The sequence below is a fragment of the Prionailurus viverrinus genome, chromosome F1, assembly GCF_022837055.1.
Source record: "Prionailurus viverrinus isolate Anna chromosome F1, UM_Priviv_1.0, whole genome shotgun sequence".
NCBI classification, from domain to species: domain Eukaryota; kingdom Metazoa; phylum Chordata; class Mammalia; order Carnivora; family Felidae; genus Prionailurus; species Prionailurus viverrinus.
In genome coordinates this window covers 33,142,104-33,168,928 of record NC_062577.1, presented here as the reverse complement: position 1 = coordinate 33,168,928, position 26,825 = coordinate 33,142,104, and the positions used below count along the sequence as shown (strand labels likewise).

Here is a 26,825-nt window from a genome sequence, read left to right as displayed (position 1 = left end):
CAAGCATTTGCCAATGGGCTGCAGGTTATAAGGAAATTATAACCTCCAGGCCTCCTCCTGCCTTTGTTTCCCACATCACTATGGAGGGGTGATGGAGACTTAGGTCCAGCAGGACTATGATCTCTATCAGTTAACCATTTGTTTTTTTCCCTTTCCTTTGTTTTTAGGCAGTCAGGAGTGCCTGGGAAATATCACACAAATCCCACCTGGGTGGGGAGCGGGGGCGGTGGGGGGGGCAGTGTTTTCGGCCTGTCAGCTTGCCTTAGGCTCCCTCACCACCTGTATCTTGGATTAGAAATTTCCATGAAGAGGGGCGCCTGGGTGGCACAGTCGGTTAGGCGTCCGACTTCAGCCAGGTCACGATCTCGCGGTCCGTGAGTTCGAGCCCCGCGTCGGGCTCTGGGCTGATGGCTCAGAGCCTGGAGCCTGTTTCCGATTCTGTGTCTCCCTCTCTCTCTGCCCCTCCCCCGTTCATGCTCTGTCTCTCTCTGTCCCAAAAATAAATAAACGTTGAAAAAAAAAAAATTAAAAAAAAAAAAAAAAAAGAAATTTCCATGAAGAAAAAACAAACAAAAAAAAAGAGAGACTTCCTTGATTCCAGCCTAGCGATGGATGTTTCCCTGCCTCGCATCCCAGTGATGTATCGTGCTAACGGGGGAAGGAAGAGGAAAAACAAGTCACGGACAACAATACCGAGTGGTGGAGCCCGCCTGCTCTGTCTGTCTTACTCCCGCGTCACACCAGCTTATCAGGGAGCCCATAAAGAAGAGCTGTAAAGACATGGGGCTGCCCCATTTCCTTCCAGGTGAGAATTTCCCTCAAATCTTATCTCTGCCCGGCTCCGAACAGTAGGCCCTGAGACTCTAATCTTGGCTCTGCTCTGACCCTTTGAACTTGTACTAGCTCGTCCCCTGCCGGTGGACCTCAGCTTTCCCTAATGCACCTGGTCCTACTTCTAGAAGCCGCTCCCGACTCCAGCCACGCGGCCAACACCCTTGCCGAGCCGGTCCCCTCTTTCCCCAAGATGGGGCAGTCAGGCCGGGTGCCCCGACTGCTGAACCCCAAGCAGAAAGTGTTACAGGGATTCGGAGAAAGGAGAGGTCCCTGAGCAGCGTGGCAAGGGCAGCTTTTGAGGAAGAATGAGGGTCTGATCCCTCACATCGGAGTCTTGTGTGCTAGTTCAGGGCTTGGCAAATCGTGGCTCCGGAGCCAGATGCAGCTTGCCACCTATCTCTGTAAATAAAATGTTGTTGGCACACCGTCAGAGTCATTGTTTCAGTGCTACAACAGCAGAACTGTGGAGTTGCAACAGACGCTGTGTGTCCTACAGAGTCTAAAGTGTTTCCTATCGTGCCCTTTACAGAAAAAGGGGTGCTGACCCCTGCCTTAGTGCAGCCAACTTCCCCAAGCAGTAAGTGATCTGAGGATCCTGGTCCAGTGAGATTGCTTCACCAACACACAATAGTCCAAAACACTGGGAAAACACTCATCATGTCCCCACACCCCACGGCTATTTGCAATGCATCTTAGTGGATTAGAGGCTCCAAAAAGTCCTACGCAAAAGAAACTTGTTTATTCTTTAACCAGCATTTCCCAAACTTGTTTGATCTACCGAAGCTTTTTTTGTTCCCCCCCTCAGAATACCTCTTAACAATCTTGAGAAGCTAGCATTCTGTGGACGCCCCTGGTAAACACCAGTTAGGTGGAGTGATCCTGCACTGAGTGATCCAGGGTGGGGGGGGGGGGGGGGGGAGGGTCTCAGTCTGTCCCCACCTCTAATAAGCCAAACGACCTTAGCTGTATTACATACCCTCCAGGGCCCGCTTCCTTATTGGTTGAATGGGTTAATGTGGCTGCCTTATCTCTCTATCTCTTACAGGTTTTTCAGCATTCATGAAAATGGTGTGGAGCAAGGCCATAGTGGTGTCATTGATTTATTTTTAACTAGTTTTGCTTTGATACATTGTTTAGCAGTGACGAAGTGGAGAAAGCACTAAATCAAGGTTATGAGCTCTCTTTTCTGAGCCTTCCTCTATTCCTAACTGGGTTTAAACAACTTCCGTTAAAAAAAAAAAAATTAAAAAAAAAAAAAAACAACTTCCTTCTCCCCCGCAAGGCTTCAGTTACCTCACCCTGGAGTGGTTAACTTCTAAGGACCTTTTAGCTCTGAAATTCTGTGATTCTGTTTGGTCAGATGTTTTCAACTTCCCTACGTATCCAAAACATTGGGGTCTCTCTCTCCAAACTTGAAGACTAAATCTCCACGGTTTTCTGGGGAGAGTGTCCGGGTTCAGCACCAGCTGTGAGGATGTGTTAACAAAGTGTTTCTGGTGTTGCTGACAGCCTAGGAGGCAGGGCTGATCCTTCTGGAAATGTCCACTTGACAATTCTCAACTTGACATTGGAGCCTTCCTTTTCTTTCTCTTCCATTGCTCAAAGGCTGCTTTGCCCAAACATGAAGTTCAGACAGTTGGTTACAAGATTCGGCAAAACAAAAGAGCCGATGTAATGCCTGAAAGACAGTGGGACCAAGGATGGAGTGAAAGTTCCCCAATAGGCATGGGATGAAAAGGTTATAGAAGCAGAATCCACATAAAATTCCTTCTGGCCACCTTCTCTGCCATCCACCCCCCTCCCTCCCCCAAATGGTCATTTCCCAACTTCATCAACAGTCCTTGATCTCAAGGATTCAGAAGCCGTTGAACAAGGGGAGCTTTATGAAAAAGGTGAGAATCTACTGAAAAATACCCTCCTTGCCCATGAATTTAGGAAAATCCCAGAAAATTTTGCCTAGGTCAAAAGGTCTGTAGCATGATGACTATGGGCCCAAATGTGGGGGGATGATTTGAGGAATGGGGGTTGTGCCTTTTCGTTTCTATGGAGAAAACACCTGCCTATGGAGTCCTCTGGGGGACTGGAGGGGAGTGAAGGGGGACTCAGAATACCTCGGAGGCCACTGAGCCCATGCCCTCTGGTCAGCCGTTCAGCACAAGTACTTACTGGGCGCCCTACTGAATTGGAAGTTCTCTGGGGACATAATGATGTGAGTCAAACACAATTACTGCCCTAAAGGAGCTTAGAATCTTCTTGAGAAGGCAAGCCTCGTGTACGTGAATATGATTAAATAAATGTGTGCAGCAGGCTGAATGCTAACAGACCTGAGAAAAGGGGATGCCTAGCAAGGAGTAGGAATGATGGCTAAGAATTCGTAGCAATTGGAAGCCTCCTCTATTTTCAAACTCCTGGAAATGGAAGTTCCACGCTCTCCTAGGTGACCTCCGCCAATGTTTAAGAAATCCTTTCTTGCAGCCTCCTTTGAGTCATATACCACCTTTGGCTGTGGGAAATGCTTGACTTTCCTAGGCCCAAGGACGGCCAGCCTCTGTTTCCCCAGTCCATTTGCTTCCCTCTGTATAGGTGGAGGAAGGATGAAAAAAGGCTGAAGTCATGCTGTTTCGTCCTGGCTCTCTTTCCATGGGGACTGAACAGCTTATTGTTCCACTCCTTGGGGGCCAGGGTGCCTCTCGGGGACAGTCAGACGGGCCTGAGGAGGAGACTCATCCCGGAATATCTTCCTCTCTACGTGGGGCAGCTGGTCTGGCTGGAGGCTCAGTTCCAGGAAATGTGTCATCTGAATCAAGGTGACCCCTGCTGTCCCTTCTGTCTCCTGAGCTGCACAGACACAGAGCATGCCGTGAGGATAACTGGGAACTGAATGCGATTCCCTGAGTACCCCACCCCCCAACCCCTACAACCTTCTGGGAACTTCCTGACACAGATGAATTGCAACCGAGCCCTTGGATTGAAAAGGATTGGGCCAGGCCTTCGAGGTCCTGGGTGTGAGCACCTCAGCCTCTTCCACTTGCTCCCGGAACATCTCGCCCTCTCTTCATCAGAGCTAAACACCTCGGAACACTCCCTTGAGGAGTACGGAGACCTAGCCGGAAGAGGCTTTTGGCTGGGCCATGACGCAGAGGGTGCAAATGTGGTCTGCTCCCCGCACCTGGTCCCTGTGCTCCTGTTGCCTGCTGCCGGCATGGCTCATGCATTTCCCATGCCCACCGTTAGCTTATGGCTTGCCATCCTCTGAAAGAGCTTCTCCTTCTGCCCGGGGGTGCCTTTGAGGCATAACTGATTTTCCCATTTCATTGAGAAACCAAGGCCAATGAATGGCTCGGTTAAATGGCTCTGTCTAGAATTTAGCACTTTTACCAGTCGGGACCCCACCCAGTCCGGAGGGTGTCCGGTGGGAACAAGCACTCCCTCCTCGGCTCAACTCACAGGTCCCGTTTATCCGGAGCCTCCTTTGCAACAGGACGAGAGCCACAAGCGTGAGGGGGAAGAGCACCGTAGAGACAGGAGTCAGGATCCGAGAGATGTTTTTCTCTCCTGGAGAAGCCCTGGAGTGGGAGTAACAGGTGGGGATGAGAAGAGTGCAGGGGAGGGCGGGCGGGCGGGAGCTGGACAGGGGACCGAAGGCCATTCGGCCCTCGCCCCTCGCTTTACGGGTGAGAAGCTGAGGCAAGGGAAGTTGGCTCCCCTTATTCCCGCGGCGGGTTCGTAGCAGAGCTGGGACGGGAGCCCCCGTCTTGTCCCTACTGCACCGAGTGTGAGGCAGGTGGGGGCCACTCTGTGTCACCGTGGGACAGAGGACTGAGTGAGAGGCAGGGAATCCACCCTGGGCATGGGGCTCTGCCCCATGGTTTCACGGTCTTCCCCTGTGGCTTCAGCAAGTACCTCCCCTGTCTGGAGCTTTTGTTCCTCATCTTTTAGAAAAAAGTCCCAAAGGTTCCACCTAAATATTCTGTTACACTTTTGTTTTGATCTTTGCTTGAAAACCACATGAAAATACTCAGGGTTTCTTAGCAAGGAGCCTTGAACAAGGGAGGGTCTGTGATGTTTATGGGCCTTGCCCTTTGCTGTCCTGAGGTGACAAAGGGAGAGAAGTGAGCGGGGGGGGGGGGGGGGGGGGGGTGCGCAGAGGTCAGCCCAGGGAGGGGCATGCCTGGAGTAGGGCAGAGAGGAGGGGCTGGGAGTTTACCTCTTCATGGAATACCCCTTGCCCAGGGGCCTCCTGGGCCCAGCTGCCGGGGCCTGGCTCGGTGTTGCTTGGGGATCGCTGTATCCAGCAGGCGTGTCTAGGTCCCCTTCGGTAGCTCCCTCCTCAGACGCCACCTGTATGCTGTAGGGCCCCAGGGTCCACACGCCTGCAGCTGGGGTAGTTCTTTCAATAGAGCCCAGGGCTTGGGGCTTAGCAATGGCTGTTGCTTCTTGCAAGATTTCCTGCACCCGTTTTTCTGAGACCAGAGTTGTTGGCCTGATGGTCCCTATGACCTTCCCAACTACATCCAGAGCTGTTCTGACCCTCTCTGCTTCTTCTTGGGGCCTATCGGCCTCAGTAGTTGTCATCTCCCTCCCTTCTTCGCTGGGCCTGCCCGAATCCCCTACCGAGCCGTTGGTGTCCCACACCCAAACACCTTCTGTCGTATTGGACATATCTCCGATGGGTGAAGCCGAACTCTCTGGAATGGGGACTGTTGTCCGGACAGAACTCTCTACCCGACTACCTGTCCCTAGAGCTGCTGCCCCAGTTGTTCCTGGGGTCTGCCTGCCCTCAGCGGAAGCTGTTGTTTTCCTGGTTCCTGGAGTCAGAGCAACTCTGTGGAATCCTGTTCCTTGTCTTTCTGTCATCCGGGAGGTTGCTGGGGTCCATCTGTTGGCCGCCGGTGTTGCTGTTCCAAGGGATGCCACGACGAGCTCACCTGCAGCCAGAGTGGGTGGGGGGACGGCACTGGAAAGACCTGTCAATGGCGGAAGGAGACCGCATAGGAAGGCTATCCCAGCTGCCTACAGGATTTAGCAAAAGATCCCAGGCTTAAAGTGTTTGCCCCAAGGAATGCATCCTCATTAAGCAACACAGTCTTGGGTCAATATGTTGGATAAAATAAAAATAGGGGAAAACCGGGTGGAATCTCTAATCTTTTTGCAAATGTTGACATTTTATGGTCCTTTCTCTCTCTCTCTCTTTTTTATGCCCACAGTCTCTACTGGGCTGTCCTGCATGCCCATACTGGCCTCTTTCCCACAGCCCACCACATACGGGTCCTCAAATAGAGCAGCCAATCTCAGCAGATGGTTAGAGTGACATTGAACAAGACAAATGCAATCCTTGGCGCTGCCTCTCTCCTGGTCTTCCACTGCCTGGGCGCCCTTCCCCAGGCTCTGGGTGCCCGATCTGGGTCACTTCTCTGGAACCTGCCACACAGAGCATGGATCTCGAAGCTGTCAGATGTCTGCTAAGGGGCTCGGTCTCAGGAAGAGCCTCTTTTGTCCCGCATCTCTTACCTGCTCTGCTTGTCTGAACAAAGAGACACCATGCGCCTAAGAAGCCGTATTATTCAATTCAACTTCTTGGAGTCCTCTCCAAAAACACATGCCACAAAATGTGGGGGGATTTGGGTGAGGCAGTCTGCATGCATTCATTTTGGAAGTGTTTCCTAATATCTACCTTCTCGAAGGTAATTTCTTTCTGAAATGAAAGCCTACTTTTTTTTTTTTTTAGTTTATTTATTTATTTTGAGAGAGACAGAGACAGAGCAAGCAGGGGAGGGGCAGAGGAGGCGAGAGAGAGAGAGAAAGAGAGAGAGTCCCAAGTAGGCTCTTCACTGCCAGTGCAGAGCCAGACATGGGGCTTCAACTCACGCAACTGTGAGATCATGACCTGGGCCGAAACCAAGAGTTGTATGCTCAACCGACTGAGCCACCCAGGCGCCCCTGAAAGCCTACTTCTTAAAGCCCTTGCCCCACCCCCAGCTTTTCCTCATCGCTCCCCTCAGGTTTAAGGGCCTCTTGGACCGGACCGTCTTCTCCCACACCTTCTCCTTCCCAGCATTCCCCTCACCAGACTTGACCCACCCGCCGTCAGCCCGTACCTGCAGAGACGGTCAGATTCATGCTGAAGAAGAACATGTCGTTTCTCTTCCCAATGCCACAGCGGTAGCGGCCCACATCATCCGGGGACAGTTGGGACAGCCTCACCGCAAACAAGCCTCTCTGCGGGAAGTCTGCAAACGTCACGCGGCCACGGTAGCCAAGATGAGCATAGCCGGTGGTGGACACAATGGTGTGGCAGAACGACGTCAGGGGACTGAGACGGCACCAGTACTTCCGCTCGTATACGTTGATGGCCAAGGGGGCATAATGGCACTGGATGGTGACAGTTCCCCCCGGCTCCCCGGACACCAGCCTCGGGCCCTTCAGTGCGTTTGCGTCTGCGGGCAGAGAGAGGGAAAAAAATGGTCAGAGGGAAGGGAGATTCGCGAAAGGTCACGGTGCAGAGGTACGAGCCCCAGACTCTGTCGGAATTAGGGAATAGGCCAGAAAAACACCCTCGTGAAAGTGAGGCGAGGAAGAATCAACATAGAAATGTCAGAGCTTAGCCCCTGGATCGGGAGTACCCCAAGATACGGAATGCAGCTGTATCCGGGGCCCCATGTGAGAGACAGAAATGCAGGAATACTCTTTCCAACTGTTAGCTGGCTCCTATCATGCGCCAGACTTTCTCCTACGAGTCCGTCCGGGGGGCCTGGGTCAACATCTGACAAGAGGGCTGCAGTCTGGTTGGTGGAGTGAATACACAAGAGAGAGTTCGACGGTAAGAACAGGTTAGTGTGCTTTCCCCCCGAGCGGAGAGGGTGCCTGAAACACCGGTATCCCGGTCCCCTGGGTGGGTACATCCCCAGACCGGTGACTGGGGATGTGTTCGCCCCCCGCATTTTCCGGCAGAGGGTAAACAACCACATGCCCCCATCAACGCCCAGCTGACCGGGCCTGCGAACACACCCGCTTTGGTAACAGGTGGAAATCGTGGTTGAACCTGCCCGTAGCCTGTTTACTGAATGACATTAACTCGCTCTGGGGCGAGCAGAAACGAGGCTTGTCGTGTCTCTCACTGTCTCTTCGCACGGCCTCTGCTGCTTGATGAATCGCAGGCGTAACCTCACTCGTGGTAACTCTCACGGTCTCCCTCGGATGGGGAAAAAGTCCAGCCTGGCCCAGGGTGGTAAGGTCAGTCCAGTCCAACGACTGGCTGCCGTTCCAGTCTCTTTGCTCTACTCAAAACTGGTGTTTAGGCCCATCGGGGACTGGGTACAGAGGAACAGAGGGGAAGGTGAGGCGGAGAGTTGTGCTCTGTTCGCCATGCTCTCTGGGCACACGGGCGGCCAGAGCTCTTCCTGGGACTTTTGCCTCCCAGACCCTTCCATGGCCTCTGGCTGCAGTTCCCTCCTGGCAAGAACTGTCTCTCCGACTGGCCTTTTGGGCCTCCCCCCCCCCCCCCGCCCACCACTAAACCTATGACGGCTGGCCACCTGCCCTTCCTTTTGGGGTCACAGTCCTTTCTGGGTGGCCTTCGTGGAAGAGTCCCCAGGCCAGCTCCTTTCGGCAGGTTCCAGGAAACGCCTTTGTTCTGCTGTCAGGAGAAGCTGGACATAGGAAAAACTCGCTGAGTGTCTTCCTACAGATTTCTTCTCTGAACTTGGCTGAACAGGAGGGGGCAGCGATCCCTCCTGTCTCCCCAGGCAAGTGGAGGAGGGCGCAACACATGGACATCTCTCTCCAAAGCGGCTCTCCCGGTGAGCTCTGCTGGGGGCTCACGATTCTTCAGACGGCTACACGGCGGGCTATTGCAGGGACAACCGGCTTCATAACCGCTCTGCGTGTTCCTGCCCAGGCAGCAGAATATCTTGTTTTAGGCTGTGGGTACCTGGTGCGTATCAATTCGGTCAGTGTCTTTAGAGCCTCGGCAAGACAAGTAGGTTCAGTTTAATACCCAAGTTTAATATCCTGTTGCCCGTAGTGGCTACATAATTGCAAAGCCCAGCTCCAAATGAAAATGCGGAGCCCCTTGTTGCAAAATTATTAACCCCTTGTTCACCAGGTAATAGCAGAGCATTAAACCCAGCCCTCTTAGCTCGTCGAGCTGGCCCTGCCTGTTGCGTATGTCCGGAGGTCTAATTCTAGAAGACTCAGGGCCATAAAAGCCACGACTATATCAATATTCACGGTAGGTGTAATTACATGACGCATCACCAACTGTGCCGCTCTTAATCAGGGTAAGTGGCAATTTATCATTGAGAGTCAAGAATATTCAGTTACAAACAAGGACCATCTCAGGACAACATTGGTAGTGCCCTGATAAAGTGTTTGTGCCCTAGCTTTCAGGAATTCTTGTGATCTACTTGTGGCACACACGAGACAATCTTTGGTATGTCTCTTCCACGAATCGGCAGGACGGGGCAGTCTGACCTCCCTGTAGAAAGCTGATTGAGAATCCTTAACCAGGACCTCCTGGGTGGCTCAGCTCAGGTCATGATCTCATGGTTTGTGAGTTCAAGCCCCACATTGGGCTCGCTGCTGTCAGCGCAGAGCCTGCTTTGGATTCTCTCTCTCTCTCTCTCTCTCTCTCTCTCAAAAATAAACTTTAAAAGAAAGAGTCTGTAATCAGCTCTTGCAATGAACATTTTTTTTCTTTTATTAATACCAAATTTAACTTGCCCTTAAGAACTCAGCAGATTACTGATCAGTAGCTCCTAGTTATACATAATTAAGTTATATATGTTATATTATGTATAATTGGGAATGTATTTGGTATGTATTATATGTCATTTGGATTTTTTTTATTTTTTAATGTTTTATTCTTTATTTTTGAGGGAGAGAGAGAGAGAGATAGCGAGAGAGAACACAAGCAGAGAGAGGGGCAGAGAGAGGGGGAGACAGAATCCGAAGCAGGCTCCAGGCTCCGGGCTGTCAGCACAGAGCCTGATGCGGGACTCAAACCCATGAACCATGAAATCTTGACCTGAGCCGAAGTAGGATGCTTAATGGACTGAGCCATCCAGATGCCCCCGTGTCATTTGGAATTTTTATTAGTCACCTATGGAAATTAAAGAAAGAGCCAGCACTTTAGATCAACGTGGTGCCATCTGAGGCCCCTGATGCAGATTCTCTGCCCTTCAGTGGAGACAGATGCCCTGAACTCATTCACCCATCATTTCCCGGCAGTCGTCTGTGGCTATGGCTTCTCCCAGAGAGGAGCAAGTTGGGGGGGGGGGTGCAGATGTGGGGCAGCCATGGACCGGAGACGGACTCTGTCTGAGAGAGCACAAGAGGTTTGAGGCAGGACAGAGGGAGAGTCATTGCACCTGCGATGGATGTCTTCCCTCTCCCGCAGAGGGGTGAGAAAGGAGTGAGTGTTTCCTTGGCCCAGAGGCGGGGTGCAGAGGGCAGAGAGACGGTCCGCAGGCATCTGAGATGGGGTCTTCTCTGTGGAGGGGTCAAAGCAGAACCTGGGGCGAAGGGAGGAGATGGGCCATCAGGGGACCATCTAAGTTCACAAATGCACCCACAAAAGAAAGAGCCAGCTCTAAACTCCTGCCAGGCCAGAGAGCTCCAGGCTACCCCAGCACGCAAGAGCTCCCTGTCTATTGCCCCTCCTCCCTTTTGCTCCTGGGACCCTGCTGGGGTGACGAGCCCCAACTGCCAACATGGGGAGGAGGCAGAAGAGAGGAACAGAGAAGACGGCCACCGCGTCCCCCCTGCAGCGTCTTCCTGACCGTAGGCCTTGGGTAGATGATGGGGCATATCGTTGAAGGAAGACTAAAGGGCCAACCAAAATATTTAACTGCACACTTAGAACTTCAAATTTAGCATTCGAGAGTGAAAGAAATTCAGTCAGAACTCTCACCTACACTAATATGTTAACAGAAAAATCATGGGCCTGCCTGAGTTTTCATCTGGGGGCTTTGGTTTCTACGGAAAAATTTTAAAGGGGCTGGGGGGAGATTAAAATAAAGAGATGGTCTGATTATAGTACAGAGTTCTTGCTCCTGTATTAGCTACCCTTGATTCATTAAAATTCTGATTTGTTTGGGGCGCCTGGGTGGCTCAGTCCGTTAAGCATCTGACTTCGGCTCAGGTCACGATCTCGCGGTTTGTGAGTTTGAGCCCTTGGCTGTGCTGAAAGCTCAGAGCCTGGAGCCTGCTTCGGAGTCTGTGTCTTTCTCTCTCTCTGCCCCTTCCCCACTTGTGATCTCTCTCTCTCTCTCTCAAAAATAAACATTAAAATAAAATAAAATGCCGACCACAGCACATAAGGCCATTTGTCATCTGAGCCGGATCTATACCTGGCCAGGCTCACCACACCAGCCTGCCAGCACCTATTGGCAAGATTCTTTCATCTACCCGCCCTTAGCGCAGGGCATACGGTCAGCCCTCCATAAATGTATGTTGACTAAATCAGTAAATGCATAGATGTAAATTTTATTGACCCATCTCGTTTCTTTGTCAACTCCAAACTGTTTCATGTAGGACAGATCTGCACCTTTAAGTCCTCAGTACTGGGCCTGGCACTGAGTGTTTTTTGAATGAGTGGGAATGAGCCCTCTGCCTGTCGTCTTTTATACACAAGCCCTGGAACCCTTATCTTGCAAATGCAGCCGACTTTCAGCCATCAACGTGAATGGAAGAGAGCAGAGATAGTGGGCATAGCAAGACAGTGAATCTTCTAGAAAAGATCAAAACAGGCACACGCCCTCTCTCTTGCCTCTCCCATTCCCCCTGGGCCTAGATCTGACCACTCCCTGGATCCACTGCAGGGCCTTGGATCCCCGGAGAGAAAGCCGGGGTATGCCCAAAACTTCCGTGGGAGCCCTGAAAGCCACCGAGGGCCCGCCAGAAATCTCTGCAGCCTGGAAGGCACGGGGCTCATCCCACAAGCTCTGAGTCTGGGCTGGGTTTGGGACTCACCTTGCAACAGGCACAGCGTGAGGAAGATGGGCAATTTCCATCCTGCCCTCTGCTTGGTGACCTGCAAAAAACATTGCAGTGGACAAAGCCTGAGAGGGTGCGGAGCAGGGAGACCTGGGCCGAGCCCCTTCTCTCTCCAGGACCTCAGTTTGCTCAGCGCTGCGGCTGGATGGGCTACATCCAACCAAGAGCAGGGCGGGAACTGCCCCCTCTGAGACCAGCGTGACTCCATCTCTCACTCCTAAGCACGCGTGTTTGGCCTGGGTCACCACCACCAAGGCTACAACGCCCCTACCCTTGGGGTTTCTGGGTTCAGAAGAGGTGGATTCCCCCTGTAGGATCCCAGCCCCCGCACCCGCCTGCCAGCGTGGAGCTCCGAATTTGGGGGAGTCACAGAGAGTGGAAAGACCACACACTTGAAGCTTACACCTAGCCCGGAATCTGGGGGTTGGGGGGGGGTGTCAGTCTCCTCTCCAGGGAAATGAGCAAATGCGTAAGGGGGTTGTTGCACAAGTGAAACTCGATTGTGTCGGAAGTGCTGGCAGTGTGCTCCATGCAGAGCAGCAACCTCCCCCTTCCCCCCTTTTTTGCAGAAAGAGGATTGATTCCTTCAAGGGAAGCCTTCTGTTTCACTGGGCGTGTACCTCCGGTCAGTAACAAGGAGTTAAAAATGAGCTATGGGGGGGGGGGGGGGCGCCTGGGTGGCTCAGTCGGTTGAGCCTCCGACTTGGGCTCAGGTCATGATCTTAGGGTCTGTGGGTTCGAGCCCCACGTTGGGCTCTGTGCTGACAGCTCAGAGACTGGAGCCTGCTTTGGATTCCGTGTCTCCCTCTCTCTCTGACCCTCCCCCCTTCATGCTCTGTCTCTCTCTGTCTCAAAGATAAATAAACCTTAAAAAAAAAAATTAAAAATGAGCTGTCGGAAAAAGCAATTGTCTGCGTGACTGTCCTCATCTGTCTCTTCTCCACAACGTCTAGAAAGCCCTCCCTGTCCTCCCTCTGCTCTGGTCTCTCCTGCCGGCCTGGGGTGGGACTTTGCGTGTCATCTCTGCCCCCAGGCTCTGGAACAGGATGCAGGACGGTGTAGGAGCACAGCACACAGCTATTGTGAACTGACCACTCCCGTCACAGACACCATACTGATCCCTACTCAACAGTCTTCCCTTGTCTGCTGATTATAAAGACAGAGATTGTACATTATACTTCATTTGTATTCCTCCTAGGGTTTTCAAGGATGCTTTTTGATTAATCAAAAATCTGTGCTTTGAATCTGTCTACTGCCTACAGTTCTTGGGACCTGTAAAAAAAAAAAGGCAAACTAAAGTTAGCCATCACTGTCTCCTTCCTCCTCTAATCCCTGCCTCACTAATGTTGAGGATTGGAGCAGATAGTCAGCGGTCTGGGCCATGGGCAGGACATGCTCACCCACCCCCTCTGGCCCAACTAGACAAAGCCATGCAAGGCCGCTGGCCAGGCTGGGACATAGACTGAAAGAGGAGAAAAAGGAATGGGGGAGGCAAGAAGTAGGAGGCAGAGAAGAAAAGAAGGGAAGGGAAGGGAGAGTAGAGGACACGAGGGTGAGAGGCTCCATGGGTTGGCCCTGGAGCTGCAAACTGTCCACCCCAGCTCGGCTCTGCCCAACCACCCCCCCCACCCCCCCCCACCCCCCCCCCCCACCCCCCGCCAAAGCCTTGGCTTCTCTATCCAGGTAGAGCCCCGAGACTGGCTGGGGTTGGAAAAGCCCTCGGGCTTCTCATGCCTCCTCCACCTCATGCCTCATGCCCCCATCTTGGGCAATGCCATGGCAGCCATAGGCCCTCTGTGCCGTCCAGAGCTTTCTGGCTGCCTGCCCTCCCCCAGAGGCTCTCCAGGTGTGCCTGTGCCTAATCTGTTTGTTTGATTAATGTCCACCAAGCCCAGGTTCCTAGGGCTGGTTTTCCCAACGCACTAGGTGCTGACACAGCACAGGTTGAGGTCAAAGTCTGTAGACCACACCACCCGCTTCCTCTGGAGTCCCCTGGGGCAGCAATCTCTAGGCAGGAGCAAAAGCCGCCTGGCCTCCGAGGGGCAATGAGGAAGCACAGAGTGTGAGATAAAAGGCCTCCAGGGTGCTATTAGCCTTGATCGAGGCTGAAAAGACTATATGGGAGGAAATGTCTCCAAGTCCCCCACCCTGCCAATGACCTTCAGAAAGCCTTTCTCCAGGATACAGAGGGCCCTAACTCAGCAGCCTGGGGCTACAGGCCTTTGTTATAATGCACAACATCTTAGGGGGTGAGGGCCACATGGTGGGGGGGCACTCTCATCCCCTGGTCCTGCCAGGAAGGACATCTATCTCGTCTTCAACACAGGCTGCTCTACGACTCCCCGGATCCCTACTGGCCACCCCCTACCCACTCCCCCACCCCCCCCCCCACCCCTACCAGGCCCACTCCTCTCCTATTCCCTACCCCTGGGGCAGCTGACAAGAAAGAAATGAGCCCCTGTGGCACAGAGAGAAGTGCACAGAACCAGGACTCAGGAGCTTTTGCTTTGCCTGTGGCTGATGGAATGACCTAGAACAATTCATCCTTGTCTCCACTATAGCAGAAGAACTTTGTGGACCTCCATGTTTCCTTCTCTTTCTGACATTTGTTGGTTCTACATTACTTAGGGCCTCAAAGGAGTCTTGCACTCTGGTGGGAGGGAGAGTCGAGGGGATCAGGAGAGCCGGGAGGTGGGAGGGCGATGTTGCAGCCTGGACCCCACAGACCTTTCCTGGCCCCCTGGGAGTGAGCCCGGCCTGCTGTGGGGAGGGCCCCTGAATGCATGCTTGAGAACTGCTGCAGAAATTCACCACCCCCCACTGGGAGACAGGACCCCAGCCTGGGGTGGGGGGGTAGGCGGAGGGGGGAAGCCGCATCTCACCTGTCCTTCTCCAGGCTTAGCTGAGGCTTCTCTATCCATCTCAGCCCAGAAGTAAAATCCACCCGGACTTTTCTTTTTCTCTGTCTCTTTGAGATGCTGGTGTTTGGACACCTTCTAGCGTCTTCCCTCTAACCTTGAGACTGAGAAGGCAGCACCGGAGCGCTGGAAAGCAGCTGGGGCTATAGCCCCGGAAGCCTCAAGTGCGAGACGTAGTTGTGCCCCTCGCCCCTGCACACCTGCAGCGAGTCAGGGCACATCGGGCCTCGGCTTCTAGTTCTTCTAGAGGGGGGAGCCAGCCCTGGCTCCTTGTGGTCCTTCCTGTCACTTACTCTTGAAGAACTCTTCCAGGGGTGGTGACAGTGGCATCAAAGAAAACACACGGATCTCCGTTCTTCCACTTCTCATTTCCCCTCCAGTCCAGAGCCCCAGATTTTTCAGGATGCCCCAGTTTAGCTGACCCCTGTAGGGTGATGATGAGACAATCCGGGGAGGGGAGAAAATTCAGGAGAGGAATTCCCCTATGGTCTGGCTGGGCAGCTGGTGCCTTCTGCTGGCCTGACCCCTTAGGCTCCCAGGGAGAGCCAGTTCGGGTCACGGACTCCCTGCTCAACTGCATGCCTGACAGTCGCTAATTCATGCTCCAGCCAAAGCACCGTCCAGGAAATGAGATGACCTCCACGGAAAGAGAGCACTGACACACGGGGCTCATCCCGAAGGAGGAAGGGCGGCCGACAGGCTTAAACATAACCCCAACATTTTGCTTTGGGAAATATGTCATGGGTGGGCTCTTTTCCTCGTAAGGGATGTAATGCCTACCTCTGTTGGTTCTAAAAGAAGGTCCTCACCAGGGCCCCCAGAGAGCACCCTTGTGCCAGGTAGAAAGCACACGTCTCCTTTAGAAAAATCAAGGCAGTTGACATCTTGTTGCGCAATAATTAGAGGTGGCAGCTTGTTTGGCTCATGCATTCACCCTTCCAGGTTTGGAAGACAGTTTGGGGGTAGGAGCTGTGTCCCCGAGAGCAATAGGAGAGGACAAAAAATAATACCGTGGGATGTCTGGCGTGTGGCTGGGACAAGGTGGTCTCGTGCCAGATCCTGTGTGCACGGAGATGTGTGCTGCTACCCTGGGACTTGGTTAGAAGCTTCACATCTTCACCAACACCTATCGCCTCTCATGTAAGTTAGAATACATCTACAGGGGAAAGGGCATCCCCTTAGCCATGGCATGCTTAAGTAGCGCACAACCCGAAGCACTGTGCATGGCGGCCCTGCTTATCCCCGGAACTGAATGGTGGAAAGAGAGGGTTAATGCTTGGCCAGATTTTCCATTCCCAGCTCCTTCCGGAGCATCGTGGTTGATCACATAGACTTTGGAGTCAGACTCCTTCCAAGTTAATATACCAGCCCTACTTTTTACCAGGAAAGCGATATGGGTAAGATTGCTTATCCGTTTTAGCCCCTGTTTTCCTAATCTGAGAACAGGAGCTAATAGCACCTACCTCATAAATTATTTGGTGGATTAAGTGTGACAATCCATGTAATTTAACGTTCCTGGCATGTAGTAAAATATCGGTAAATGTTAGCTGATAATATTAATCGCTTAGCTTACAGCGACAGAGAGCAGGTGTCTTTTGATAATCAAACCCTCGAAAAAAGTCCTTTTTGGAGGTTTTCATCTATTCAGAGGCCTACCACTTTCTTTCTTTATTCTTTCTTTTTTTCTTTTCCCTTTTTGGCCATTTGATCATTTTGGCATTTGAAAGATTAAAAATAAGTCAATTTTTCTCAGGACATGTTTGGATCGATTTTGTATTTTTAAATAAATGTCGGGGCACCTGGGTGGCTCAGTCAGTTGAGTGTCTGACTTCAGCTCAGGTCATGATCTCGCGGCCTGTGGGTTTGAGCTCCGCCTTGGGCTCTGTGCTGACAGCTCGGGGCCTGGAGCCTGCTTCGGATTCTGTGTCTCCCTCCCTCTTTGCCTCTCCCCAGCTTGTGCTCTCTCTCTCTCTCTCTCTCTCTCTCTCTCAATAATGAATAGGGGCGCCTGGGTGGCGCAGTCGGTTAAGCGTCCAACTTCAGCCAGGTCACGATCTCGCGGTCCGTGAGTTCGAGCCCCTCGTCGGGCTCTGTGCTGATGGCTCAGAGCCTGGAGCCTGTTTCCGATTCTGTGTCTCCCTCTCTCTCTGCCCCTCCCCCGTTCATGCTCTGTCTCTCTCTGTCCCAAAAATAAATAAACGTTGAAAAAAAAATTTTTTTTTAAAATAATGAATAAATAGACTTTAAAAAATTATTTAAAAAATCAATAAATGTTAGTCAAATCGTATCGTTTTATAAACAATGCAGTCATTTTACATCCTTAAGGATACCTTTTTCTAGTTTGTCTCCTTTTGAACACTTTGGAGACTTTTTGATTACTGAAGACATAAGCCATAATCAAGTTCAATTGGTTGTAAAGCACTAGGCCACTTTCCAGAGCACTGACCGAGAGCCAAGATGGCCCCCTGTCTGAAGGAGTATGGAAGAAAAAACTCGGCACTGGCTACTCTTAAGAATGTAAATGAATTCTTTTGCCTGACAGAAAGCCACAGGAAGTCTCTTTACATAGGTTTCTGACACTGTGACCTTCTGATTCCCAGTCCCAGACTCCAGAAAAAAAAAAAAAAAAAAAAAAATTAAGTAAGACCAAATGTCAGATCTGGGAAGAATTTTACCCATTCCCTGCCCTCCAATTCCCCAATCCCAGTTTTCATAAAGGATTTTATTTGCTAAACAGACACACCGGATTAAAAATCAGAAAACAGAAAGCTAACCAAGGCAAGGAAAGCCAGTTGGGCTGTACCACAATCTGTATTCTCTTCCCTCTCCAAAACATGTTGTCTAATGAGTAAAGGAAGAGCGATACATAGAGACGCTGTAGGCGTCCACACAGCCGGCAGACAAAGCTTATTCCTCCTTATACACGACTGCAAAGCTTTCTGCTTGCTCTACCTACGTATGCAAGCTTTTTCTGTCCTAGTTGTTTGCGAAATAGACACAGCCCTTCTCCCCCTCCCCGACTCAAGCTCTGGTCACAATACTGGATGCTGAAGAAAATGTTGTTAAAAACACTTGGATTATTAGCACAACCAGAAGTCCTTGATCACTTACTTACTTAGAAATTCGTAGAGGAAGGTGAACTATGAGACTCGCCACTCCTCCAAAGGATAAGAGAAGAAAGTATTTGTGTAACACCAGCAATCATTTTATAACGACATTTAAGAGGCTTTTACGACCTCCACCATCATTTGGCAGCTAGCAAAGATGGCAATCCAGCCACATTCACAGCCCTCCGAATACGGAAGACATCCCAAAGGCAGTCTGGGGGGTGCTGAGATGCTTTAAGTTCATGGACAGACCACTAGGAAAAGCACAGAGGAAAGAATCCCAGGAGATCATTTCACAGTTCACAGGAGTATAGCCGAAGACCTTAACAGGAGCTCACATCAGGCTGTTGGCATAGATCGCTGCAGAAAATCATGAGCAACAGCCTTTAGCACAATCTTTCTGGAGTGATGCGTTTGGGGATCAAAACAAATATATTTCTTACTGATTGGGATTATTTCATTACGATGCTACTTGGAATAGACATTGTCCGTGATAATGAATCATGAGCCCTTACAAGATGGAAGGGGCTTCAAATAATTACCTTGCCACCAAGGAGGCAGTTGGTCTCCTCGAGGAATGGTGTTATATGGGGGGTGGGAGGGTGTTTCTCTATTGCTGGTGGGTTGGATGGTCATTGGTAACAGGGCTAAACTCAGCCTCGGTTCATAGGAGCCTCTGCAGTTTGTGGGAGCCAGGGCATAGCCCCATCCCTCTAACTGTGGCTACGTCCCTCCTGTGTCCCTGGTACCAGCACCATGGTGGCCAGTGCCTGGAGTTGGCTGATGTCAGATGGCCAAGTCATTCTGTCTGCTTGGTAATTCAGGGTCTCTTCCGTGGTGGGCACTCTCTGGTGGGCATTAGCATATGATGCAAAGAGCTTTGCACTTCATGCCGCTCCCATACCCATCCACATGCCTCCAACCAATCTTTCAATCTTTGTCTATCCAGGCCTCTGTCTATGGCCTAACATCAGGCCGTTTTTCCTTCCATACAAAGTAAAACGTCAGGTACACTGCCCAAAGTTCTGCCTATCGGAAGGACTTTTTCTTGCCAAGTGGTTTTCAAAGCCACTCCTTGTAACATACGTACTGTTCACTTTCCCCTTGAACCCACGTATTGAACCAGCTCATCCATAAATGAAGCTTGGGTTTTTGCCTTCCTCTGCCATGCGGTTCATCAGGTCTGCTCCTACATGGCCCTTCATGAATTGGTGGGGGGGTGGGGGGGGGGACACTGGTGCAACAGTGGCAGCTGAAGTGAGGCCGGGCTTCACACTTAGGCAGCTGGCTGGTGTCCTAAGGCCTTTAGTGAGTCACCGCTCCCAGTTATGATGAATTGCTGCTGGCCTACTGACCTCATGACTTCGTGGATATAATAGCTCTCAGCTCATGATGGGCAGCTCCAGATGCACACTCATCTGGGGTCCTGGGTTCACGTACTACATCTTTACCAGGGCCCGGTATCATGCCAAGAATTGTTTTTCCAAAGACACATTGATCTCCCTTGCAGACGGCACGGCTTTGCAAAAGAACCCCAGGGGACTATGTGACCAAGTTGTGATCCCTCCACTGGGACTGGCCATAAGCCCCACACAGCATCTTTCCCCAACACCTGTACCTCTGATATTAAAAAGCAGGGTTGCTTCCACATCAGCCTGGACGTGCTACGGAGCCCTTCTCTGCTCCAGGCCCCACTCAAAGGGAGAAGCTGTGAAATCCTCATGTAAAATGGAGCCAGGAATTCTGGAAGGGGGCACTTTCACGCATGTACCATATTGCAGCCTGCTTCACCAGTAGAGAGAAGAAAGGGAAAATTACTTGGACAAGGGAGGGCATTTTTTCTCATAGGAATTTATCTCCTATTTTGAAGAAAAAGAAGGAAGATCCCTCCCTGCCCCCAGCAACAATGTGCTGACCACCCCGTATAGCGATGAGAACCCGCCAAAACCTCCAACACTGGCTCTTCTCCAATGAACTTTTGTTTAAAATAACCCTCCCCAGTTTCCTCCTGAAACCTAATAAAAGCTGACCTTCCCTTTGTCTCTTTCAACTTGCCTGTGGTTCACCATAGTTTGCTTGTCCTGAATTGCAATTTCTCTCCTATTCCTAAATAAACTCATTGGGCTGGTAAAATAACCTGCCATTTTGTTTTTAAGGTTGACAAAACATTTTATGCCACTTAGTGCGTGGGCTAGAGCGGTATTTCCGGGTGTGCTATGTGCCGTCTCCAGAACCAAAGATGCCCATCAGGTATGTGCTTCCTTCATTGTGGCAGGAAGTGCAAGCTGTAATATCTTGTCTTTTACTTGGGATGAGATTTTCTGGCAGGACCCTGATCGTTGCACAATATTATTGTTGTGACAGTCCCCAAATCTTCATAAGCTTATGTCCCATTCTCTGAGGCATCTGTGTCTTACCAACGCCTCCAACATGCTAGCCACTTCCTGCTCACATGGCCTGATTAGCACAATATCATCAATAAATAATGGATCGATGTGACATGCTTCAGGATGCCCAGATGGTCCAGATCCCTGTGGACTATGTTATGACAGAGGACAGGGCAGTTAACACAGCCTGGGGACAAAATTGTAAATTTGCATGCTATTTACCCATGTAAATGCAGATGGTCTCTCTTGTTCTGCAAAGGGAGTAGCAAAGGACGCATTCACCACCTCAAGGCTCCATACTATGGGCCTGAGGCCATGTCAATTCTGTTGTGAGAGATAAATAGACACCGAGGCTGGAATTGGGGCCAAAATTTGATTGGGTGTGCAGATTAGAGTCATCCTTCAGGGTCCACTAGGTTTCTGCAGAGGCCAGCTATTGAACTGAGTAAGACACCGTGGGAAGCTTTAAATCTTTCTTTCTTTCTTTCTTTTTTAAGGTGTATTTATTTTTGAGACAGAGAGAGACAGAGCATGAACAGGGGAGGGTCAGAGAAAGGGAGACACAGAATCTGAAACAGGCTCCAGGCTCTGAGCTGTCAGCACAGAGCCCGGCGCGGGGCTCGAACTCACGGACCGCGAGATCGTGACCTGAGCCGAAGTCGGCCGTTTAACCGACTGAGCCACCCAGGCGCCCCACGGAAGCTTTAAATCTTTAAGTGTGGTATTAATATCAACACCTGCCCCCATGTGCTATCATCTTGTATTTATCATCTTGGCAGGGAGTGGGACGATTTCAGAGCCTTCTGCTTGACCTTCCCCATTATGACAGTTCTTTCTGCATAAGCTGAAGATCCAGTTGATGAGGGAACATAAGACGAAGCTAAAAACAACCGCCCCCCCCCCACCTCCAGGTGGGATACTGCCTGTCCAAGAACAAAGGAAAGGACGGAAAACAGTCAACTATTGGAGGTCACAGTCCTGCAGGAAGTAACTCTCCATCAGTATAGAAATATCTTAGTAAATTATAAGAAAAAGGTAATCTTATCAATAGCCTAATCTCTAGGAACTCCCTACTGTCTTAATGTTCATGCTTTAGTAGAGGGAAAAACAATCTTAGCTTGGCAATAGCTAGGCCTCCAGGAATCTGTGAGTCCCCTTTAGCATTTGAAAATCCCTTTAAGCAACTTCCTCTTGACTTTACCTCCCCCAAACACGGCTTCAAGAATTTTTTCTTGGTCGTCAGCTCCGAACGCCACCACCACCCCAAAACGTCATCACAGGGATCCAAGTAACAAGCATGCCAACCCCAATTATCCATTCAGGGGCTGGAGAAATTACCACTTGGCCAGGACCTAACTTACTTACTTACTTACTTACTTTATTACCGATATAGTCTTCCACACCTTTGAGAGTCCCTTTTCCCTGGTATACATTCCCCAAATAAATGACTGCGGGTTTCTTTGGAAAGGACTGATGCAATCATTACTGACCATGATTGTTATGATGTTGCAGGGTTTTGTCTCCGGAGAATCTGGCTGAGTCTGAGTCTGAAAACTGGCTCAGGTCCAGAAAATGGGCGAGAGATCATGACATGCTCTTTGGGCCACCGCCTTTAGTCTCCTTGTCATCCATCCTTCACTTCTTCTAATCATACAAGCTGAGAAACAGCTTTGTTGGCTGAGTGTCTATTTTGCCTCAAAGAACACTGTGTTCTTTTAATCATCCCCATCACTCTCTGCGGGTCAGGCCCCTGTGGCTGTCACTCCAACCCTGCTGTTCATCATAATAACTGCATCCATCCGGCCTTTTTGGTTCTGGACCCATCATCACCGTTGATATCACCAAGCCGAATTTCCTGCCTACTTCTCCTGTCTTCATCCCTGGCTTCTAGAAAGCTCTTGATGGAGCTTTTTGGTGATGCTGGTGTTCTTCTCACTAGCTCATTGCTTTTAGATTTGTGAATGATGTATTGCCCTGGGCTTCCCAAGGAACAGAATCATCTGTCACGGTAGACAGCCTACAGAATCAGCCTTACAGTATATCCACTCTAGCATACTGGCTTTTCTGAGCCTCTTCATTTCTTCTTCCACCGCCTGCTAGGGCAGTTCTGGCATTTCAGCTTTATCTAGCGTGGGACATCACTTTTTCCATACTGCTAGCAGCCATTTGAACAGCATAGTCGTATACCTCCCGGAGGCCCTGCCAGGCGTTAAACCTTGTATCTCTGGATTTGCTCCCAAATCAATATAATCTTCCCTATCCTATCTTGTGTTTCAGCCCTTGTGATACAGCATTTTCAAAATCCGGTACCATATGAACTCCTCTGACTCTTGCTCGTACCTGCTGACCAGGACTTGTGGCTTCTTTGCGGTCTATTCCCTTTCTAAGGGTCTAACATGGAGTCACTGTTGAAATGTGCTCAGCCTCACTTCAACAATCCAACACTTAATACCTAACGATCATAGTTTCAGGTTCTCCCGGGAATTCAACCTTTAGTCAGTCAATCTAGAATTACCCGGTCGGCACTCATGAGGTAACCTGCCTGATAGACCCCTGCCTTCCCCCAAGGAAAGGTGGCCTTGCCTGACACAGTGCACTCTTTGCTAGAATAACTTCATTGCCCTGCCTCTTGCTTGTAAAGTCTTCCATTTTGCATAGCTCCTCAGAGCGCCTTTCTCTCTGCTAGGATGGTATGCAGCCTGGTTCATGGATCATTCAAAAAGCCAATTAGATCTTTCAATTTACTCAGTTGCATTTTGTTTTTCAATGCCCTTCTTCCATTACCAGGTCCAGAACATCCCGGCTGGCTTATGTTGTGACTTAACCCTAGCCATAAGGCTAGTGACTGGGAGAGGGGATGGTGGAGAGAGTCTTTGAAATGTCTTCAACCAAGATGGAGTGGGAGTAGAGACAAGAGTGCTGGCTCTTAATAAGGAGGTGGGGGGAAGGGCTAACTCTTCAGACTCTGGGGGTTTAGAAGAATCTGGGAGCTATACATTTGGGGGAATCATCCACCCAGATGTCTCATCCCAAGTTCCGGGAGCCCCATCTCCTCCAAAAATGTCTCCATTCTCCTTGGATTTAAGCCTCTTTAATGCGTATGAAATAGAAAGGTCAAGTTTAGCTTTCCTTTACAGAGAGATTGTTATGGGACCTGCCCAACCTGCCTGAAATCCTAAGGACTTGATCACAAAGGGGCTCTCAAGGGCGACTTATACTGAAACAAGCAGATGTATTTAGCCTCCAGGCTTATTTCAGTGGGGTAAGCTCCATAATGATGAGGGATCTCATTCCTATTTAAATTCTGAATAAAGCCCGTTTGTTCACACTATCACCTTTTAAGCTCTACAGTGAAAAAAAATAACTTAATTTGAGAAGGCAAATTATCTTCAGAGATCACTAACCTTAATCTTTCATTCATGTGGGGTTTTTTAAAAAATGACTTCCCCACAAAGATACCTAAAGAGATGAAGCCTCATTTCGCATTTCAAAAGGGACGATAGAATCCACGACATTCCTGTGGTTATCTCCTTCTTAACTGTTCAACTTATGCAGCTGAGGTTTACCTTGAAGGAGAGAAGGAAATAGCATCCTGTAGCCCACCTACTTTAGCATGGGAGCTTTTCTCTCTGAGAGCCAGACCCATCTGGATCCCCCCCTTCCTCTTTGGAGCACCCAAAGAGTGCTTACTGAGCACCCAGTGACTATCTGGCACAATGCTGGGTACATTAGGCAGAAGGTGGTAAGGCACAGACACAAGATACTGTCCTCAAGGAATGTACTATCTAATTACGGACGGAACGTGAAAGCTCAAATATCAATACAAACATATAGTCCAAAAATAATTCTCTCAAAAAAGTGGGGGAGTTAGGAAAGGATCTCATAGAATCATAAATTACCATAGAACTGTGAAGTGTAAGGGAAAGTGACCTAACTCAAATCTCTACCTGATGCACAATATCTTCAAAGACATTTTTAAAAGGGAGGCATAGCACCTCAGTTTGATTTCCTCCGGTGACAGGTTGCTCACACAAAGCCAATTCCATTTTCAAACACTTCAAATTGTTAGGAAATTCTAGCTGAGAAAAATCTAATTACTTGTAACACCTACCTACTGGTATTGTTTGTACATTCTAGAAGGAAAAATACAGGATTCAATCAACTCCTTTTCTCATTAGCCTTTGAATTAGCCCACTAAAGTCTTCTGTTTGCTCATCTAGATAGTCCCCATTCCTTTGGGTCAAAATCGTACCGTATTACTGATGCGAACATTGACCCTTTATTGAATGTGTCTGCCGGGCCCCCTTGCCTGACAAGATCGCCTTTAAGCATTACAATGGCTCCTCAACTCAGTATTACTACTTCCACTGTATAAATAAGAACCTTGGAGCCTCAAGGAAGTGCAAACCCTCCCCTCCTAAGTCTCTCCCTTCTAGGTGAATTGGTTTGTCAGAATATCTTGTAAAGCAGTTGTTGTTATGCAGTGAACTCATAAGAATAAAAAAAAATGAAAGCATTTTAGGAAATTGTGACAATTACCAAAGATGATAAGGTTGTGATGGTGGTGATGAGTAGCCCAGGTCAGGCTGATGTCCAGGGGTACAGGGGTAGGTGGGCAGAGGGAGGCACGAAAAGAGACAGAGAGACTACTTTAATGAGTCCCCAAGTATTTATCAATAATAAATACATCAGACACAATGCTAGGTGTTGAAATGGATAGTGAACCGAACAGGTATGTGCCTCTCTTCAGGGAGCTTCCAGTCCAGTGGGAGAGAAGGACATTAACCTGATCAGCATCAAAACAAGGACAGGATTATAAACGTTGATAACTATTCAGAAGGAAAAGAACAGGGCTCTGTGAAAGTGGTCCAGGACAGGTCTGGATAGTGTGCCAGCTGGTTGGTTGGCTGCTCTGCTGGGTGAGAAGCCCATCTCCTTGTTCAGAGTGATAGGTTTCAGGTTCAAGTTCAGTCACCTGCTGGTCCCTGCTCCTGCCAACTGGACTGAGAACCCAAGCTGGAGTGCCGGGTGGTGCCCGTCATGAAGTGCCCTCTGGTGTTGAGGAAAGGAAAGGAATGCCTGCAAGGAAGAGAGTTGGGTAAAGAAGGGAGGATGTTAAGTGGGGACTTGTTTTGGAGGTGGGTGGCCCAGTCCTTTACCTGGGCCAAGGAGAAGCCTCCAGGGATCTGTGCTGACAGCTTGGAGAAAAGGTTAAAGGGAGCACCCCCTTGGTGTCCAGAGTGCATACCTGCATGCCAGCCAGTAACACAGATAATGAGCCAGAACTGTTCCACTGCTCTGTGTGTTTTACTCATTTACTCTTCACAAAAGCCATATGAGAAGATACCGGTAGGACCCTATTTCACAGGTCTGGAAATGAAGCACAGAGGCTAACCCGACTAAGGTCACATGGCTTATAAGTGGCATAGAACAGAATCCACAGTCCGTGGGGCCCCAGCAGATCTCTCGATCCCAATGGAGGTTCTGGAGGTTTCAAATGTGCTTGGCTAAGCTGCTCTTTGCAACGTTTGCCTGAGGGCTGATAAAGCAGCCCAAACATTATTTCTCATTCAAGTGACATCCAATGCGGGTTGACAGGGGGCTCTCCCCCCAGGACAACCCCCTCTCAGGAACCTAATTCCCTCCATCTTGCAACACTCCCCTCTTAGCACTTGGTCTTCCACGTTTGCTGGGTCAGGGAAGTGAGGGATGGACAAAGCATACTGGCCTTTAATTTTGTCATCCCAAGAGTGCCACACCACATGTACTTGGCTTGACCTACTCATGTGGCTTCCGCCTAACTGCAAAGGAGATTGAGGAAAATGTAGAGATGTAGACAATCGGCAGAGTACTGTCCCTGCCATGACGTGGGACTGATCCTTCTCTTGGACCAGCCTGTTCTCAGCTTTCATGCTCTGCTTCTGCCTCAGGAGTTAGGGGCTTCCTTCTATGTCATGGTTCCACTGGCAGCAGGGAGAGAGGGGGAAAGTTGGGAAGGCAGTTACTCCACAGCCCAGGGAGAAGTTGCTCCCCATTTAAGAAAGGGGAGGAAAAAATAATTTTTTATTTTTCGCATGTATGGGGGGGGGGTGGGCAGTGAACCAGAAGAGCCATAGAAACTTGAGCCCCTGAAAATTCAGTCTGGAAACCTCCCCACCCAGGAATGTGTTGTCCACTCTCCTTAAGGAATATGGCCCCCAGGACTTCTGCCTTATGGTATTCACGCCTTCCCCTCGAGTGCGGGGTGAGATGTGACTTATTTTAACCCATAGAACACAGCAAAGTGATGAGAGGTCACTTCTGTGATGAAGATGCATAAGATTGTACCACCCACCTTGCAAGGAGACTCTCCCTTGCTGGCTCTGCTGAGCTCGGCGGCCATGTTGGGAGCTGCTCTGTGGAGAAGGCCATGTGGCAGGGAACAGAGGGCAGCCTTTGGCCTACAGCCAGCAAGAAACTGAGGCTCTCAGTCCAGCAACCCACAAGGACCTGAATCCTGCCAATAATCATGTGAAGTCGAAAGTGGATGCTTCCCCAGTTGAGCTCTCAGTAAGACCAACACCTTGACTGCAGCCTTGCAGAGA

The 26,825-nt window shown here is 50.1% G+C and overlaps 1 protein-coding gene across 1 annotated transcript; it reads right to left on the bottom strand.

Moving 5' to 3' along the window:
* Positions 1–588: 588 nt before the first annotated feature.
* On the bottom strand, positions 589–26,623 carry FCAMR (Fc alpha and mu receptor). Its single transcript, XM_047839857.1, has 7 exons — positions 26,576–26,623; positions 11,806–11,866; positions 10,203–10,346; positions 6,933–7,271; positions 5,042–5,801; positions 4,282–4,400; positions 589–3,672 (listed from the first exon to the last, which is right to left on the bottom strand). Exons 1-7 carry the CDS (start codon positions 26,621–26,623, stop codon positions 3,491–3,493), a joined length of 1,653 nt encoding a protein of 550 aa, XP_047695813.1. The 3' UTR covers positions 589–3,490.
* Positions 26,624–26,825: the final 202 nt, after the last annotated feature.